The sequence below is a fragment of the Nerophis ophidion genome, linkage group LG28 (assembly GCF_033978795.1).
Source record: "Nerophis ophidion isolate RoL-2023_Sa linkage group LG28, RoL_Noph_v1.0, whole genome shotgun sequence".
In the NCBI taxonomy this organism is placed as follows: Eukaryota; Metazoa; Chordata; class Actinopteri; order Syngnathiformes; family Syngnathidae; genus Nerophis; species Nerophis ophidion.
Genome location: NC_084638.1, coordinates 16,939,605 through 16,960,552, shown reverse-complemented (window position 1 = coordinate 16,960,552; position 20,948 = coordinate 16,939,605). Strand labels below are relative to the sequence as shown.

General features: G+C 41.0%; 2 protein-coding genes across 9 annotated transcripts in view; one reads left to right on the top strand and one right to left on the bottom strand.

Moving 5' to 3' along the window:
* Nucleotides 1-13,771, top strand: part of LOC133545301 (oocyte zinc finger protein XlCOF6-like) — a 126,717-nt gene extending 112,946 nt beyond the window's left edge. For 2 of the 3 annotated variants that reach the window (XM_061890740.1, XM_061890742.1), the window contains one exon: nucleotides 11,820-13,771. In XM_061890740.1, coding sequence (XP_061746724.1) covers nucleotides 11,820-13,477 — 1,658 coding nt within the window. In that variant the 3' untranslated portion in view covers nucleotides 13,478-13,771. Of the gene's footprint in view, nucleotides 1-3,092; nucleotides 3,276-11,819 lie in introns of all 3 variants that reach the window. The other variant, XM_061890741.1, reaches the window with a different exon arrangement.
* The window catches only part of LOC133545299 (gastrula zinc finger protein XlCGF57.1-like), a 229,705-nt gene that overhangs the window by 93,774 nt on the left and 114,983 nt on the right, over nucleotides 1-20,948 (bottom strand). For 3 of the 6 annotated variants that reach the window (XM_061890730.1, XM_061890732.1, XM_061890734.1), the window contains one exon: nucleotides 17,919-20,184. The exons of the other annotated variants lie outside the window; for them this stretch is intronic. In XM_061890730.1, the coding sequence (XP_061746714.1) occupies nucleotides 18,404-20,184 (1,781 nt within the window). In that variant the 3' untranslated portion in view covers nucleotides 17,919-18,403. Of the gene's footprint in view, nucleotides 1-17,918; nucleotides 20,185-20,948 lie in introns of those variants that run through there. 6 annotated transcript variants of the gene reach the window in all.

The window sequence follows — 20,948 nt, the reverse complement described above, 5'->3', positions numbered from 1 at the left end:
CATGCCCCTTTACATGTCCCATGTCTGAGGCCCTTTGTATGTTTGAGGAGAGCTCGAGCCAGTAGTTGTTGGCACAGCTACGTGCCATTCGCTGTGCTTCGCTCTTGGCCTTTCTCAAAGCGTCAAGGTTCCTCTGTGAGGGGTTTCCCTTGTGCTTGAGGAAAGCGGTACACTTTGCCTCTATAACTGGCTCCATCACAGCAGCACTAGCCTCAAACCAGTCTGCATTTCTTCTCGTTCTCTTCCCATATGTTGCAATGGCTTGGTCGTAGATGGTATCACGCAAGCAATTCCACTTGTCCACAGCACTTTGCCTGATTGATGGTCCATAGAGTGCTTGGTCAAGGGAGGTGAGGAAGCGTTGTGTGACAGCCGGTTTGGTATAACGGCTGGCATTGATGCGTGGACGGGCCATCTGCTTGGTGTGATAGATCTGTTTTGGTCAAAGCTTGACCTTGCTGAGGACTAGTGAATGGTCCGTGTCGCAGTCAGCACTGTGAAACGTCCTTGTGAGAAGCACGCTGTTATGGGCCTCTCGCCTTGTGATTATTAGGTCGAGCTGGTGCTAATGTTTAGATCTGGGGTGTCTCCAGGATACCCGGTGCAGAGGCTTAGTCTGGAAGAAGGTGTTCTTATTATTAACTATTTGACCAATAGATGGGGCAGTGGTTAGCGGATGCCAGGGCGTGTCCACACACCGGTGGGTCTGCACACCTCGCCTCTGGGGCCCACTGCTGCTCCGAGATCCCCTACAGTTTAGCCTGAGACCGCGACGTCCCAGTTACCGTGTGTGGCCGCGAGGAGGCACTGTAGGAGTCTTGGTGGTGGAGAGGCTGTGTACCGGCAAGAGGAGGCTTTTGCGCTCGGCTTTTCACCCGCCGTAAGGAGGGCTAGCCGGTGGCAGTAGCTGAAAGCAGACAGTAGCAGGCAGAAGCAGCATGCAACATGCAACATGCAAAATGCAACATGCAAAATGCAACATGCAAAATGCAACATGCTCTAACTACAAGCACTTCTACACAATGCTACTGCACTGACGCATCACACACACCCTGTTTGTACAAACACACACACTAATAGAATATAAATGACACAATATGTTACTGCATATGTCAGCAGACTAAATTAGGAGCCTTTGTTTGCTTACTTACTACTAAAAGACAAGTTGTCCAGTATGTTCACTATTTTATTTAAGGACAAACGTGCAATAAGAAGCATATGTTTAATGTACCCTACGATTTTTTTGTTGAAATAAAGCCAATGGTGCAGTTTTTTGTGGTCACTTTTATTTAGAAAAATATCTAAATACATTTTGGTACAGGTCCCGGTACCAAAATACTGGTATCGGGACAACACTAGTAAGAACAGAATTTGTCGGTTGATTCTTAAACTACCTTTAGTAGTCATTTTTTCACTGGAGAGATTAGTCTCTAGGATGCAGCCAAGATAGGTAATCACATTTTTGTTTGTTATAATATTGTCACCCACTTTGACTGTGAAGTTTTCTACTTTTCTGAGGTTAGGTATTGACCCAAACACACGTGTACTTGCAAGCACCAAGGCGAGTCTTAATTTTGGCAGTTTGTCATTGAAAGCCTTGCTAGTCTAGGTCTTGAGGATTGTAGCTTTGCTTGTATTGTGTCCGTCAGCCTCGGTTCTATGTGTTATTAACTGGTCAAGGGGGTGACCCCGGGATGCAGAGATGGGAGGCAAGTTTGAATAACAAAAAGGAATACATTTAACGAATCCAAAAAGTGTAACAAAATGCGATGGGGTAGACGTGCACACCATGAATACTAAATGGAACAGGTTCCCCAGTGGTCGGCAGGGGAAAAGCCAGGGCGCACAAGGCACAGGATAAAGTCTTTACTGCCTCAAAAAGGCTAGGAAACAAACACAACAACGTTAGGAAATACAGGATTAAGGAAAATCAACGTACCAGGACAGACAAGGTGAAGCAGGCGCATGCACGTAGGAGGTGGAGGATAAATTAACCAACAAGACCAGCTGTGGGTGACTGAGCTTAAATACTCCTCGGTAGAAATATAACACTATGTTCTTTACAGGTACAGAAAATCATGGAATGATCACTTAAGCTGCACACTTGTGGTGTTCTTAAACTGGTCAGAAGTAACTATGAAGGTTTAAAAGGACTCACTCACCATGGTAGTTTGCTTAATGAGCTAAGTGAGACAATGTTGGTGGCACAGCTTAGTGAAGGTTTTAAAATGGGTGCATCCTTTCGGGACATATCTGTGTTCCAGTCCCCAAGAAGATGTAAACCTGTAACAACATGTTTACACCAAACTCACACAGTCACTAAATACATTTTATACTGTAATCAAATCTAATTAAAATTATAATTTCACTTCCTGATTCTGACCTACATGCATCAATAAGTGAAAGTAAACATGTATGTTCAATAACCAAAGTAGTCAACACTTGATTTATTAAAAGAACATAAAGGTGACTGACTTTCCTTCAGCGTGTCGTAGATGGTCTCCAATTCCTAAAGAGGAATTGTTGATGGAGATACTCCATAAAAAAAACACATAATAAAACATGTTTTTGGTAAAAGTTCCTTTTGGCCCAGCCAACAAAATGACCACAAAAAAGCATTTTGCATGATGACAATAACATACCATGAATGTTTTTTAATTGATTTTGGGATTAAGATTTTTTTTTTCCCATGGTATTGAAGTTATGGTCATTACAAAATCGTAGTTAAGTTAACAGTTAAATTGTAGGTGTCATAGACCATATACAAAATAAAATATTTACACACTTAGAAAATGGATGGATGGACATCAGTGGGTGTAAAGTTAAGAATGCCTCAATTAATACTGTCTCGTACTTATAAAAACGTTTCAAATCGCCATCCATCAAATTTCCAAGTCTGTTTTTGTACACACTGTACCACTTTTGAATTAATTTTAGGAAAAAGGAGGTATTTCCTATGTTTTTATTGGTTGTTTTGCTACACACTTTTAACACAACACACGGAAGAACAGAAATAATATCATTGTGTTAACAGTGTCAGTCCAAAACTATTTCTATTCTCTCTTTATCTTATTTACTTATTTACCCAACAGACGTCCAGCAGCCCCCTCACATTAAAGAGGAAGAGGAGGAAGTGTGGATCACTCAGGAGGAAGAGTGTCTTCTAGGGCAGGAGGAGGCTGATCTCAGCAAGTTTCCACTGACTGTTGTCTCTGTGAAGACTGAAGAGCATGAAGACAAACCACCTGAGTCCTCACAGCTTCATCACAGTCCAAGTAAGTACAACATCCACATATCATTTTATTCTCAGGGCATTCAATCCATCACAACTGGACTCTTCACTTTGTCTTAGAAGACGTTTGTCCTCTCATCCAAGTAGGCTTCATCAGTTCATGCTCATAAACTTAAAGTCTTAAATCTAATCATTTGAATTTAGAGGGGAACTGCACTTTTTGGGAATTTTTCTATCATTCACAATCATTATAAAGACATGATGGTGGATATATTAAACACACAAAAAAATTCTAACTCGGGCTGGGCGATATGGCCTTTGTTTAATATCTCAATATTTTTAGGCTTTGTCACGATACACGATCTGGATATTTTACCTTAGCCTTGAATGAACACTTGATGCATATAATCACACCAGTAAGATGATTCTATGTGTCTACATTAAAACAATCTTGTTCATACTGCATTAATATATGATCATTTTAAACTTTCATGCTGAAAGTGAAACCACAACTAAGTCAATTTAGCAAAACTGTATTTATTAAACAGTTATTAAGCAGTGGCACAAACATTCATGTCATCCAAACAGAAAGTGTAAGATTGTCAGAGACATTTTAAAACAAGCTATTAGTGCACTTTTGTGCATGATGTCAGGAAGATGACATATCAAAACACTAAATTAATGGGCACTTTTTGTACAGAACGCCACTACAATAGTTGAAAACAAATGAAGAGCACTTTTGTGCATGATGTCACACAACATATTTCAATAAGTGTCAAATAAAAATGTGCTGCATAATAGGAAATCAAAGTGTATGTCCTTCGCTATGTGGTAGGTTCCTGCAGACGTTATCTCCTTCTGTTGTTGACTATTTTTTTCATACGGTGTTGCTTGGGCATTTTGTGGGTGTGGCACCAAACTGAGATGTTGACATGCAGAGTTTCAAGCATTCCTCATTCTCTAGCGGGTGACTTTTCAAATGATGCTACATATTAGCAGTGCTGCTACTTTTTTGTAGCAACGCTTTTGCCGCATACTTGACATATTACGGTTGTCTGTTCAACGTCTTCCCGCTTGAAGCCAAACCACCGCCATATGATGGACCCCGTGCCGTTTTTCTTGGGAATTAATTATTCCTTCATTTGTTACCATATTAGCACGTTCTTTCTCTGGTATTACCACTAGCACCACTCCGTTTGCACCACAGCTAACGTTACCATGCCGCTACCTGTCTGCTCTGCGAGTGCATATGACGTTGCATGCGCGACAGTATGTGACGTATGTAAGAAGGTGCGCTTGTTTTACGTCTCTGTGAGAAGGAGGGAAGAGAAAGCGTGAGAAGAGCCTGTAGTGTAATCAGAGGTGGGTAGTAACGCGCTACATTTACTCCGTTACATCTACTTGAGTAACTTTTGGGATGAATTGTACTTCTAAGAGTAGTTTTAATGCAACATACTTTTACTTTTACTTGAGTATATTTATAGAGAAGAAACGCTAATTTTACTCCGCTCCATTTATCTACATTCAGCTCGCTACTCGCTACTGATTTTTATCGATCTGTTAATGAACGCTTTGTTTGTGTTTGTTTTGTCAGACAGACCTTCAAAGTAGGATCTATCACATACCTGCGTTTCACCAATCAAATGCAGTCACTGGTGACGTTTGACTCCGTTTCACCAATAGAACAGAGCCAGGCGGTCACATGATTAACTGCACACTTTTTTTTAAAATAAATCTTTATTTATAGATTTCAACATTTACTAACAGTTGAAAATAATAATCAAAGTAAGTACAAAAACTGTACAAAACAGTATACAAAAACATACAAAACAGCGCCAGGGGGTTGTAAATTCAAAGTAACTAAAATAGAATGCAAAAAAATATATATATAAAGTAAACAAAGTGCAAAGCCATAGGCTCACTCAATCTCAGTAATTAACTTAAATTTGGAACACAGCATCATCGTTTTCACAGCTTTTTGGTTGTTAGAGGTAGAGTGTTTCAATTGTAGGTTTCTAAATCTTTTTTAAAGGCACAAAAAACAGGTCGGTTATTGAGAAACTTACATTTATGAATATAAAACTTAGCCAATAGTATCATGAGCTTGCAAAGGTAAAATTAATTTTGAATCAATCAATCAATCAATGTTTATTTATATAGCCCCAAATCACAAATGTCTCAAAGGACTGCACAAATCATTACGACTACAACATCCTCGGATCCTCGGAAGAACCCACAAAAGGGCAAGGAAAACTCACACCCAGTGGGCAGGGAGAATTCACATCCAGTGGGACGCCAGTGACAATGCTGACTATGAGAAACCTTGGAGAGGACCTCAGATGCAATGGAAAGCAATGGATGTCGAGCGGGTCTAACATGATACTGTGGAAGTTCAATCCATAGTGGCTCCAACACAGCCGCGAGAGTTCAGTTCAAAGCGGATCCAAGACAGCAGCGAGAGTCCCGTCCACAGGAGACCATCTCAAGCGGAGGCGGATCAGCAGCGTAGAGATGTCCCCAATCGATACAGGCGAGCGGTCCATCCTGGGTCCCGACGAGCTGTCCATCCTGGGTCTCGACTCTGGACAGCCAGTAATTCATCCATGGTTATCGGACCGGACCCCCTCCACAAGGGAGGGGGGGACATAGGAGAAAGAAAAGAAGCGGTAGATAAACTGGTCTAAAAAGGAGGTCTATTTAAAGGCTAGAGTATACAGATGAGTTTTAAGGTGAGATTTAAATGCTTCTACTGAGGTAGCATCTCGAACTGTTACCGGGAGGGCATTCCAGAGTACTGGAGCCCGAACCGAAAACGTTCTGTAGCCCGCAGACTTTTTTTGGGCTCTAGGAATCACTAATAAGCCGGAGTCTTTTGAACGCAGATTTCTGGCCGGGACATATGGTACAATACAACCGGCAAGATAGGCTGGAGCTAGACCGTGTAGTATTTTATACGTAATTAGTAAAACCTTAAAGTCACATCTTAAGTGCACAGGAAGCCATTGCAGGTGAGCCAGTACAGGCGTAATATGATCAAACTTTCTTGTTCTTGTCAAAAGTCTAGCAGCCGCATTTTGTACCAACTGTAATCTTTTAATGCTAGACCCAAAAATAATACGTTACAGTAATCGAGACGAGACGTAACAAACGCATGGATAATGATCTCGGCGTCTTTAGTGGACAAAATGGAGCGAATTTTAGCGATATTACGGAGATGAAAGAAGGCCGTTTTAGTAACGCTTTTAATGTGTGACTCAAAGGAGAGAGTTGGGTCAAAGATAATACCCAGATTTTTTACCGAGTCACCTTGTTTTATTATTTGGTTGTCAAATGTTAAAGTTGTATTATTAAATAGAGGTCGGTGTCTAGCAGGACCGATAATCAGCATTTCCGTTTTTTTGGCGTTAAGTTGCAAAAAGTTAGCGGACATCCATTGTTTAATTTCATTAAGACACGCTTCCAACTGACTACAGTCCGGCGTGTTGGTCAGCTTTAGGGGCATGTAGAGTTGGGTGTTATCAGCATAGCAGTGAAAGCTAATACCGTATTTGCGTATGATGTCACCTAGCGGGAGCATGTAGATGCTGAAGAGTACAGGGCCAAGGACCGAACCCTGGGGAACTCCACACGTTACGTCACACTGTTATGGGAGACGTTATGGGAGACGCACTGCATCCTATCAGTAAGATAAGAGTTAAACCAAGACAGGGCTAAGTCTGACATACCAATTTGTGTTTTGATACGCTCTAATAAAATATTATGATCGACGGTATCGAAAGCAGCGCTAAGATCGAGGAGCAGCAACATAGATGACGCATCAGAGTCCATCGTTAGCAATAGATCATTAGTCAATTTTGCGAGGGCTGTCTCAGTCGAGTGATTTGCCCTGAAACCGGATTGAAAGGTTTCACATAGATTGTTAAACGCTGAACATTTTTTTTCAATACAGTGTAAAACCAAATATATATTATTGTTTTAGTTGCTTAAGAGATATTCCTGGCTCTGAATTTGTTCATTGCTTTTTAAATTTTTTTTGTGCATCACTCGTTGCCGTCATCATTAAACGAACAGGTTACTCATCAGTTACTCAGTATTTGAGTAGTTTTTTCACAACATACTTTTTACTTTTACTGAAGTAAATATTTGGGTGACTACTCCTTACTTTTACTTGAGTAATGAATCTCTAAAGTAACAGTACTCTTACTTGAGTACAATTTCTGGCTACTCCACCCACCTCTGAGTGTAATGCCCGCAGCTAAAGGAACTGCGTGAGAAAGTATACTCCAATAGCACTATATGGTCATTTTCTATATCGCACAGAGACAAACCCACAATATATCGAGTATATTCCATATATCGCCCAGCCCTAATTCTAACTCATAAATGTAAATAAAAGTCCACTTGCAATGGAGCCAATGGGAGGTCCTCTCTAAGCATCCAAAAAACGCCAACAATACCCCATTTGCATTTTGTGGCTTGAATATCGACCAAGTATTACAAACCCCGTTTCCATATGAGTAGGGAAATTGTGTTAGATGTAAATATAAACGGAATACAATGATTTGCAAATCCTTTTCAACCCATATTCAGTTGAATGCACTACAAAGACAAGATATTTGATGTTCAAACTCATAAACTTTATTTTTTTTTGCAAATAATAATTGACGTAGAATTTCATGGCTGCAACACGTGCCAAAGTAGTTGGGAAAGGGCATTGTGGAGAGACTGAGCCGACGAGCCGACAGCAGGCTAGGACAAACAGCGGTCCTGCCCAAGATGGCGGCCAGGAGGCGGAGCATGCAGCGGAGCGGAGAGGCGGGACACGCCTGGAGCGACACTGCAGCCATCAGAGTCAGGTGCATAAACGACACACCTGCTCTCAATCCCTGCATCTTCTGCTGCAACATAAAAGGGGAGAAGGAGAATCAATCGTGGCAGAAGTAGGAGAAGAAACACCCAAAAACGAAGACGACGAGAGCGACCAGGAGAAAGATGAGCCCCCGTGGAAGACGCAGCCACTGGCCACCGAAAGGCGCGCCGAGACGAGCAGGGAAGGAGGTCGTGCTAGAAATTGGCGCAATCGACTGGAACGAAAGCATGTTTATTGAAACAATAAACAAGAGTCAAACCTGCTACAATGCGTCTTGCATCGATGGTCCATGTAACCCGCACAATGACGGCTGGAAACCTGTCACAGGCATGTTCACCACTGTGTTACATCACCTTTTCCTTTAACAACACTCAATAAACGTTTGGGAACTGAGGAAACTTATTGTTGAAGCTTTGAAAGTGGAATTCTTTACCATTCTTGTTTTACGTAGAGCTTCTGTCGTTCAACAGTCCGGGGTCTCCGCTGTTGTATTTTACGCTTCATAATGCGCCACACATTTTCGATGGAAGACATGTCTCGACTGCAGGCGGGCCAGGAAAGTACCCGCACTCTTTTACTACGAAGCCACGCTGTTGTAACACGTGGTTTGGCATTGTCTTGCTGAAATAAGCAGGGGCGTCCATGATAACGTTGCTTGGATGACAACATATGTTGCTCCAAATCCTGTATGGACCATTCAGCATTAATGGTGCCTTCACAGATGTGTAAGTTACCCATGCCTTGGGCACTAATGCACCCCCATACCATCACAGATGCTGGCTTTTGAACTTTGCGCCCATAACAATCCGGATGGTTATTTTCCTCTTTGTTCCAGAGGACACCACGTCCACAGTTTCCAAATATAATTGAAAATGTGGACTCGTCAGACCACAGGACACTTTTCCACTTTGCATCAGTCCATATTAGATGAGCTCAGGCCCAGCGAAGCGGGCGGCGTTTCTGGGTGCTGTTGATAAATGGGTTTGGCTTTGCATAGTAGAGTTTTAACTTGCACTTACAGATGTAGCGACCAAGTGTAGTTACTGACAGTGATTTTATGAAGTGTTCCTGAGCCCATGTGGTGATATCCTTTACACACTGATGTTGCTTTTTGATGCAGTTCCGCTTGAGGGATCAAAAGTTCAGTAATTTCTTCAGATTCTGTGAACCTTTTGATGATTTTACAGACCGTAGTTGGTAAAATCCCTAAATTCCTTGCAATAGCTTGTTGAGAAATGTTGTTCTAAAACTGTTTGACAATTTGCTTTCAAAGTGGTGACCCTCGCCTCATCCTTGTTTGTGAATTACTGAGCATTTCATGGAAGCTGCTTTTATACTCAATCATGGCACCCACCTGTTCCCAATTAGCCTGCACACCTGATGTTCCAAATAAGTGTTTGATGAGCATTCCTCAACTTTATCAGTATTTATTGCCACCTTTCCCAACTTCTTTGTCAGGTGTTGCTGGCATTATATTTGCAACAAAAAAAAAGTTAATCAGTTTGAAAATCAAATACCGTATTTCCTTGAATTGCCGCAGGGCATATAGTATGCGCCTGCCTTGAATTACTGCCGGGTCAAACTCGCTTTGCAAAATAATTAGCGCATGCTTAGTATCACCGCTGGTCAAACTCGTGACGTCATGAGTGACACTTCCCCTGTCATCATTTTCAAAATGGAGGAGGCTGATTTCAATACCGGTAATTTGAAATCGCATAAAGGGAAGAAGATTAAGAGCTATTCTGTAGGATTTAAGGTCCAAGCTTACATCACACTCACATTTTTACTGCATGCCTTTGGTAAGTGCCGGAGTGAGAAAAGGTTTTAAAACCATTAGCGCATGCTTACTTTTTCCGCATACCTTTGGTAAGTGCAGGAGTGAGAAGAGGTTTTAAATTAATTAGCGCCCCGGCGGCAATTCAAGGAAATACCTTATGTTTTCTTTGTAGCATATTTAATTGAATATGGGTTGAAAATGATTTGCAAAGGATTGTATTCCGTTTATATTTACATGTAACACAATTTCCCAACTCATATGGAAACGGGTTTGTAATATTCTATGTTTGTTTGTGGAACTCGCTAATCTGTTTTTGAACAGTTTTTCAATTATTTTAGAAAATTGTGGAAGTAAAAAAACAGGTCTATTATTTGTAAATTGGTGTTTGTCTCCATTTTTATAAATTGGTGCAACTTCCTGAGGAACATGGAGTTGGGATTTCGCTCTATGGCTTCATTATAGTCCTCAGTTAAAACTGGGTCCGGAATCCTTTCTTCCAATTTTGGTCCAATATTTACAAAATAATTATTGAAGCTCTCAACTACTTCATTTACAGTATATTGTCATTATTTTTGTTTCCATCAAAGAAGTATTGGGGGTAATCCCTCTTAGTGCCAAGGCAAATATAAGCTTTGGCTTCAGCCTCTTCCTTTTTCCGTCATTCTTGTTGTTTTCTTTTTGTGTGTAAATGTGTATGACTGTAAAATATGTATAATCTGTACTGTTAAACTGATCACACAAAATGATTGATTATATGACGGAAAAAAGCTCATTTCATAAAAAAAAAAACATATGGGATGCGGGTTGTCTTACGTCAGCACCAGAAGTGGTAAAATCAGCTGCTCACCTGGCGGGTTTTCTGGGGATGAATATAGAAGTCCTTCTTTAGCTGCCGTCTTGTTGTATCATATATTGCTGCCTTTGCACCTGTCAATGTTCACTTTTGTATGCACATTAAATCAACAAAAACTCTTGACTTTGGAGCAATGTTCACAGACTCTAGTATTTGTCTCTCTATTAAATGTAGCAGTGCCTACCTCTTTAGGACCACCCTTTCTAGATATATAACGATTTGTATTTACACCAATAGTATGTACATACTATGCAAATATAAAAAAATAAGCTTTTAGTTAATTTTAATAAGTTTAGTTTTAAATGTTTTGTTTGAAATTAATTTTTAATATTCATTATTTACTTCAAGTTATTACAGTATGTCTCTGTATACATATTTATTTTATACATTTTGGCCAAAGGAGGCACATTTCAATTTCTTACATACACTTGTTATTACATATGTTGACCAGAACGGAAGCACTTTTAAAACTGACACACAGTCAATTTGAAAAATTCCTCCTTTTTGGGACCACCCTAATTTTGATATATTTCACCACTAGGGGTGCAAATGAGACATTGTCTATTAGATGCAATGGTTTTCCGTATTGGGACCATGATGTATGTCCTAACTTGTTCACACCTCCTCATACGGAAGCTACTTTTCCTTGATGGTGTCTCAAGAAGGGTAGAAATAAAATAAATTTAAAAAATACATGCAGTGGATCGCAGGGACTCCTTGAGGTAGTTGTAAGGTGTCCCCAGCTAAATGACAGATAGTTAACAGCAAAGAACCCTCACTGGGTCTATTTGTACACTCTTTGTTACATTAACATGGATATTATACATGAGGGCCAATAGATAGAAATGCTGTTAAATGTAGCTTTGATGTGGCCAGCTACTTTTGCAGTGTAGCGTGTAGTGTAGCTTGCTACAATTCTCTGAGAATAATTTTGCTACATTTAATGAAGAGTAACTTGTAGCTTAGCTTACTACATTTTCCAGGTCGCTTGCCCATCACTGTCTATTTGGCCTAGCTCACATGTGAATAGTTTGAATACTGCAAACTTCAATACAGTAACACCTCATTTGTGTTTTATGTTCTGCAGACGTCCAGCAGGTGTCAGCAGAGAGTCATGAAGAGATTCCCTCCAAGCAGCAGGAGTGGAGCTCCAGTGTGGGACAAAAGGAACTAAAGGCCCCCTCCCACATTAAAGAGGAGCAGCTTCATGATGAAGATGAAGCTCAGTCCTTACAGCTTCATCACAGTCAAAGTGAGGAGAACAGAGGGGCGGAGCTTGTAAGTCAACACATCACAGAAGCTGATGGAGAGCATTGTGAAGATATAAAGTCAGAACCAGACAGTATCTTTGCTCCACTGTCAGACATGGACCACATGATGTCAGACTCTTCTGATCACAGTGACCACATCCAAAAACCTTTGAAGAGTAAAAATGACTCTAAAGGTGATAAAAGACATCACACTAACAACAAACACTTTGACTGCTCTGAATGTGGGAAATCATTTAGACTCAAGAGTAATTTCACAGTACACATGAGAATACATACTGGAGAGAAACCTTTTCCTTGCTCTGTTTGTAAGAAAAGTTTCCCCACGAAGCGTGCCATGACCAGACACATGAGAACACATACTGGAGAGAAACCTTTTACTTGCTCTGTTTGTATGAAGAGTTTCTCCACAAAGCAACAAATGACCACACACATAAGAACACACACTGGAGAGAAACCTTTTGCTTGCTCTTTTTGTAGGAAGAGTTTCTCCGTGAAGCTTGCTATGACCACACACATGAGAACACACACTGGAGAGAAACCTTTTCCTTGCTCTGTTTGTAAGAAGCGTTTCTCCACAAAGCTCGTCATGACCAGACACATGAGAACACATACTGGAGAGAAACCTTTTACTTGCTCTGTTTGTAAGAAGAGTTTCTCCAGAAAGGTTGACATGACCACACACATGAGAACACACACTGGAGAAAAACCTTTTCCGTGCTCAGTGTGTCCCAAAAAATTCTCCATAAATGAGCAAATGAAAAGACACATGAGAACACACACTGGAGAGAAGCCTTTTACTTGCTCTGTTTGTAAGAAGAGTTTCTCCACAAAGCCTGACATGTCCATGCACATGAGAACACATACTGGTGAGAAACCTTTTACTTGCCCTGCTTGTAAGAAGAGTTTCTCCAGAAAGCGTAACATGACCACACACATGAGAACACATACTGGAGAGACACCTTTTACTTGCTCTGTGTGTAAGAAGAATTTCTCCAGAAAACTCACCATGATCATACACATGAGAATACATACTGGAGAGAAACCTTTCACTTGCTCTGTTTGTAAGAAAAGTTTCTCCAGAAAGTTTGACATGACCACGCACATGAGAACACATACTGTAGAGAAACCTTTTACTTGCTCTGTTTGTAAGAAGAGTTTCTCCACAAACCTTGTCATGACCAGACACATGAGAACACATACTGGAGAGAAACCTTTTACTTGCTCTGTTTGTAAGAAGAGTTTCTCCAGAAAGATTGACATGACCATACACATGAGAACACATACTGGAGAGAAACCTTTTACTTGCCCTGTTTGTAAGAAGAGTTTCTCCAGAAAACAATACATCACCACACACATGAGAACACACACTGGAGAGAAACCATTTAGTTGCACTGTGTGTGATAAGACATTTAGGTTTAAGTATCAGGTCAGTAAACACAAGTGTGTAACAGTCACGGAAGCTGCAGGGATTTAAAAACACTTGAACAGTGATCGTGCTAAAAGTATTCTAAAAACACAGCATGTTTAATATGAATGTATATTTGATGTTGTATGAAGTGCTTCTCATCTTTTACCGTTATATGTTGTCCTGTACTTAGTTTTTAGGTTGTGTTCATATATTGAATATTATACAAGTAGCTACTATTGTATTCTATTTTCTCATTGCTGAAGAGAGGACATCTTATTATTTTCATTTGTTGTTTTCCATAAATTTTCCACTGCAATGTATTGATGTTATTATCCAAATAAAAGTATGATTTAATAAGTTTATGGACTCTGGTAGATTAGCAGCATTGTTATATCATGGATGTTAACTACTGCAAAACATCAACAAAGAAGAAAAAGGCTGACATTAGCAACACATCACTGACCACATCGCGTGTGGAGTTGGTTGTTTTTATTGCTGCATTTGTACTTATTTCACCTCACATCTTCACTTTTAATCCTAAAATCTTCAAATATATTGTTGTAGGCTTCTAAGATTCATGTTTATGATGTGTGTGTAGTCTACTGTGGAAAGGGTTGTTGTCCCTTGTGGATCAATTTGTTCACTTGCACAGATACATCATTACCATCATCATCATCATCACCATCATCATCATCATCATCAGACGTTGCTGGTCCACTACTGGACGAAACCTTAGCATTAATGTTTTAATAGAAGTGTGACCTCATGCAGTGGCGGAGCGCGATCCACGCTCCCCCCCCCCCGACCCCCCACAATTCCTGAAATCTTGGCTTTGAACACGGTACTCCAGCAGCACCAAGAGCGTTTCTCGAACCTGGAGAACAAGCTCGAGGTCTCCTTTGCCAGCCTGCTTGCAAGATTGGACACCATTAGTCTTAGCCTTGATTCTCCTTTTGTGTCAGATCCAAGCGCGCCGGCAGCAACCGCTGCCTGGCACCCCTCCCACACCTGAGAACCCAAGATTGCGGTCCCAGACCATTCGAGGGGGATTTTGAGTTTTGCTGGGAATTTTTGGTACAATGGGAGCTCATTTTTAAGCATAAACCCTCTTGTTTCGCTTCTGACGGGGCAAAAATTGCTTTAATTTTTTCGCTACTCTCGGGTCAGTCGCTTAGAGGGGCCACAACAGGGGTTGACAAGTCCGATGGGCTGGGCACCAACTATGTTGCCTTCCGCTCCCAATTCTGGGCAGTGTTCGATCACCCCATGGACGGGGGGACGCCGCCTCCATACTTCACTCCATCCAGCAGCGCTCTAGCTCGGTTGCAGCATACACCCTCGAGTTCTGCACCCTTGCTGATGACAGCGAGTGGGGAGACAAGGTGCTCCAGAGCGCATACAGAAAGGGACTGAGCAAGGCCATAAGGACAACTTGTTGCGAGACCGACCTACCTCATACCAAGCTCTTAATCTGGCGCTCCTGATGGACCAAAGGCTTGTCACGAGAGCAGCGGAGCGAGCGCAGACTACCGCTAGCCCCACTCCGACCCTTAAGTTTCGACCAGCTGACCACACCACTGTGTTTCGATCTGTATCTCCGTCCATTCCGGCTGGAACCGAGGAGCCCATGAAGCTAGGCAGGTCACGCCTAGCAGCAGAGGAAAGGGAGAGGAGGTTTCTGCTGTGCCTCTGCCTCTTCTGCAGGACACGTCATCAGCTGTCCGACCTGGCCAAAAGACAAGGCTCACTAGCTAGGGGAATCCTGGTGAGCCATACCTCCGTTTCCCACACTAACAAGGACCCAGGCATTATCTCCCCGGCGACCCTGTCCTGAAGCTCTAGAACTCTATCCGTGGGGACCTACCTGGATTTTGGAGCAAACGACAGCTTCATTGACCAGGAGTTTGCTTGCTAAGCCGGGATAACCCTCCTGCCCCTGGAGACTTTCTTACATGCACAAGCCCTGGACGGCCATCCCCTCGGCCCCATAAAGCACCGCAGAGAGTCCCATCCCTGACCATCTCAGGGAACTACACTGAGACCCTCAGCCTCTGGGTGTTTGACGCAACCGTCGCTCGCTTAGTCCTCGGGCGCTTATGTCTCTGTGAACACAACCCCCATATTTCTTGGCCCACGGGCAAGGTCCTAGCATGGAGCACAGCATGCCACGCACGCTGCCTTAAAGCGGCAGTTCCCCCAGGCCGCAGGCCTAAAACCGTCTCACCTCCCACAGACGATTCCAGTGTTCCCTTTGTGAACCATGATCTAGCGGCATAATTTAACAAGGAACGTGCGCTTTCCCTTCCCCCGCAAAAACCCTATAACTGCGCAATTGCTCTGCTTCCCAACGCTGTCCTTCCCTCCTGCCGGCTTTACAACCTTTCTATACAGGCCATGCAGGACCACATCTCTGAATCTCTCACCTCAGGCATCAAAGTCCCCGGTGGCAGCGGGATTCTTCTTTGTGAGCAAGAAGGACGAGTCATTAAAGCCCTGCATTGACTATCGACAGCTGAACTGCATCACAATCAAGAACAAGTATCCTCTACCCCTCCTGAGTTCCTCTTTTGAGCACCTCTCTCCCGCCACCATACTCAGTAAACTTGACCTCCGCAACACTTTTCACCTGGTGCTTATCAAGGAGTGTGATGACACCCATGTTGGACATTTCGAGTATAGGATCATGCCGTTTCGATTAACTAATGTCTTCCAGGCATTAGTTAATCATGTTCTGTGGGACAGGTTGGACCACTTTGTTGTGGGTTTTTTTGGATGAAATTTTGATTTTTTTCTCAGAACTCGCAGGAGCATCAACAAGAATGTCTGCCTGGTCCTGCAACACCTGCTGGAGAACAGGGATTTGTCCCACGGACCTCCGAAACTGCCTTGCTCCTTCTGGACTTCCGCACCTTCCTCAACAAGTACCTTCAACAACTCCTGGTAACACCCAGCTAAAGTCAACACGTAGTCACACCATACATATTTGGGTTACTCCCCCACGTCATTCCTTTATTGTAATAAACACGCCTAAGGCTAAGCGACACTTCTGTCTCAGTGCCGTCTTCTTCTCCACCGCACGTAAGTACAATTTTTTGTATAATGTGCACTGTGTACACTTAATTGGAACGTTTTCTTTAAGAAAAATACAAATCTAACCTATGACCTATGACGTAATGTGGGCTCCGTGCCACCTGCCGCATGAACCACACTTGTATAAAAGGGTTTGAATTTTTACCAGAAGTGCATGCCGGAATCCATTTTGAAGGGCGAACCTCATCATTCACACCGGCGCTAGACGTGATATTTCCGAACTATTACTATTGCTTCCCTGACTGAAGTGTGGAACAGTTCCTGAGAGTAGACCATACACACCGAAATATTCCAGTCCAAGAAGAACTTCCCTGTCGTTACAAGAGCCGTAATAGCAACAGCATTGTCTGGAATGGGAACAAGTGAAAGATATGTGAGTGTAATATGTCCAAGCTAAGGCATCATTTCTGTGAAAAATGATGGAGTCACCTTAAGAGAAAGCCACGGTCAGGAGACTGAACAAGCCACCTGCCGGGTTGGTTCAAATCACAGACTTTTTTTCTTCCCAACAACTCCAAAAACCAGATACACAGAAAGTGTGCGGGTATTTCTGTGATTCCAAACACAAATTGAACCAGGAAGATGCTCAAACCAAATGTCCCAAATCAGAGAAGTACAAATGTAGCCTAAGTATGTCAAAGACCGAGGTGAGAAAAAATAAACAACTGAGAAGATGTAAAATGAAATAACTATAAATGTTTTTACAGTTCAGAAAAGCACCCAATTATTAAGTGAAACAGGAGCTTTCTTGTGGTTAAAAGCATTTTCATGGCTTCACTTTCGACTTGTTTTTGCTCATGTTCCTCTAGCTGCGTAGTTCAAGAGAAGAACAAACGATTAAAGACTAGAATAAATAATTTAGTGGATTGTGTATCAAAGCATACCATGCAGTCTAATGTACTCTCTGGGACGTCCCGTTTATTTATTGAGGCCATGGGGATTTTTTTTTAAATCCACAAATTTAAATTTGTAAAACAATTCAGCCAATGTCTCTCCCATTTTTTTTTATTACATAAAGGTCTTAGGACATACATATAAAACAATCACAACACAATCATCATATTCCAAAAGAGAGTAATAAAGATCATTAATAAAATGGTATTGAGACAACAAATGATTCAAAAAGTTACACATTTTAAAATGGTATAAAAGACAAATGATGTATAAAGTAAATAATAATATGCTTCCTAAAGTGGTCCAGAAGATGTTTCAGATGTGAACCAGAACATATGAATATCATATAAAGGTGCTAATCCATGGGATTATTAACATTTAGAAATACAAATATGTAATACTTCAATATTTCAGACACATATAAAAGACTATTATGAATATCTAAAATTGTACTATGAATATATATACGCATACAATGTTTATTGTACATAACATGTGTCTTTTACTGTTCACGCTCACCAAATTGTTCTGTTTATTTTTTAATAAAGTACACGATGTTGCATATTAATGTATTTACATGACTGAAAAAACACTCATATTAAATGTAGAAGCATATTAAAGATATTGTTACACAAACAACAATGTCAAACATGTTATATGTGCTGATGTTAGAAAGGCAGAATTAAAGTCTTGACAGTTTATTTCAAATCCTGCAGTTTCATTTGCTGCTGCGGTTCTCACCAGCACACTTGTGTTTCTTACACTCACTGGTACTTATAAGAGAATCTTTCACCACACACACTGCAACTCACACACTTTCTCTCCTGCTACAGCAGTTGATTGTTCACAAAAACTTATGTTGCAGATTGAACAAGAATGTGATTTTCCACCAGTGCGTGTTCTTGTGTGTCTTTTCAAACACTGATTTTGTGTAAAACCTTTACCACAGGTTCAACAGGAAAAGGGTTTTTTACTAGTGTGTGTTCTCATGTGTACTTTCAAATGTTCCTACCTTGTAAAAGATAAGCCACAGATTAAACAAGAAAAAGGTTTTTCACCAGTGTGTGTTCTCACGTGTCTTTTCAAATGGCCACATTGGACAAAACCTTTACCACAGATTGAACAAATAAAAGGTTTTTCACCAGTGTGTGTTCTCATGTGTACTTTCAAATTGCGACTTTCTAAAAAACCTTTACTACAGATTGAACAGGAAAGCGTTTTTTCACCAGTGTGTGTTCTCATGTGCACTTTCAAATTGTGACTTTGTGCAAAACCTTTAGCACAGATTGAACAAGAAAAAGGTTTCTCACCAGTGTGTGTTCTCATGTGTCTTTTCAAATGGTTACATTGTACAAAACCTTTACCACAGATTGAACAGATAAAAGGTTTTTCACCAGTTTGTATTCGCATGTGTACTTTTAAATTGCGACTTTCTACAAAACTTTTACTACAAATTGAACAGGAAAACGGTATTTCACCAGTGTGTGATCCCATGTGCACTTTCAAATGTTCTTTCCTTTTAAAAGATAAGCCACAGATTGAACAAGAAACTATTTTTTCACCAGTGTGTGTTCTCATGTGTTCTTTCAATTTGCGACTTTCTACAAAACCTTTACTACAGATTGAACAGATAAAAGGTTTTTCACCAGAGTGTCTTCTCATATGTACTTTCAAATATTGACTTTCTGTAAAACCTTTACCACAGATTGAACAGATAAAAGGTTTTTCACCAGAGTGTGTTCTCTTGTGCACTTTCAAATCGTTACTTAGAACAAAACCTTTATTACAGATTGAACATATAAAAGATTTTTCTCCAGTATGTCTTGTTCTGTGTTTTTTCAAACATGAACTGTGTGCAAATCCTTTACCACATATTGAACAAGAAAAAGGTTTTTCACCAGTGTGTATTTTCATGTGTGCTTTCAAATGGTGACTTTGTCCAAAACCTTTACCACACATTGAACAGATAAAGGGTTTTTCACCAGTGTGTGTTCTCATGTGTACTTTCAAATTGCGACTTTCGACAAAACCTTTAGTACAGATTAAACATACAAAAGATTTTTCTCCAGTGTGTAATATTGTGTGTTTTTTCAAACTCTGACTTTCTACAAAACCTTTACCACATATTGAACAGATAAAAGGTTTTTCACCAATGTGCATTTTCACGTGTCTTTTCAGACGACAATGGTATTTAAAGGTTTTGTCACAGTGAGAACATGTGAAGTGAGTGTTGTCAGTGTGACATGTCTTATCATCTTTAGAGTCTTCATCATCAGTGTCAGGAGAGTGTGACGTTGTGTCCTCACTATCTGATAGTGGAGCTAAGAGCTTGTCTGCTTGTGATCCTCCACAGTGGTCTCCATCAGCTTCTGTTGTCATGTGTTGTGTTGAGCTGCTGCTTGGAGGCTCCCCCCCTCCCCTCTCCTCACTTTCACCTTTGACCTCATCATCTTCACTCTTCACAGGGACACCAGTCACTGGCATCTTGGTGACTTCAACCTCCTCCAGTCCTTCTAGATGCTCTCCCTGCTGACTGATGCTGTGTTCTTCATCTTCCTCTTTAATGTGAGGGGTCAGTGGGTCCTCCTCTTCATCCTTAATGTGAGGACTTAGTGGATCTACCCCTTCCTCTTTAAATCGGGGTGTCAGTGGGTCCTCCTCTTCCTCTTTAAAATGGGGGATCGGTGGGTATTCCTCTTTCTTCTTAATGTGGGAGGGCTGTTGATCCTCCATCCGCATCCTAAAATTCCACTTCTGTTGCTCAGGGTGAAGATGTTCTTCACAGACGTCTGCAAGACAAACACACCATCTCTGCTCAGTCACACAATGCATTCAGTACTTTTACATGCACTTAGGAAAAACAAGTTATTGTATGAACTGTCTTTAAATCGCAGTAACCACAAACACGCTGCTCTTTACAACATTATTAACAGGAAAAGAAAAACAAACCAGGACGACAGAACTTTTTACTATGGATAGAAGATATGGTTTAAAATTGATTTTACCATATATTATTTTGTATAGAATTACTACAAACCCCGTTTCCATATGAGTTGGGAAATAGCGTTAGATGTAAATATAAACGGAATACAATGATTTGCAAATCCTTTTCAAACCATAGTCAGTTGAATATGCTACAAAGAGAACATATTTGATGTTCAAACTGATAAAACCATTTTTTTTTGCAAATAATCATTAACTTTAGAATTTGATGCCAGCAACACGTGACAAAGAAGTTGGGAAAGGTGGCAATAAATACTGATAAAGTTGAGGAATGCTCATCAAACACTAATTTGGAACATCCCACAGGTGTGCAGGCTACCGTATTTCCTAAAAAATGCCGCCGGGCATGTAATATGCGCTTGCCTTAAATTACTGCCGGGTCAAACTCGTTTTGCAAATTCATTAGCGCATGCTTACTATTACCGCCGGGTCAAATTTGTGACGTTAGGAGTGACGCTTCCCCTTTCATCATTTTCAAAATGGAGGGGGCTTATTTCAACACTTTGAAATCGCATAAAGCGAAGAAGATAAAGAGCTATTCAGTAGGATT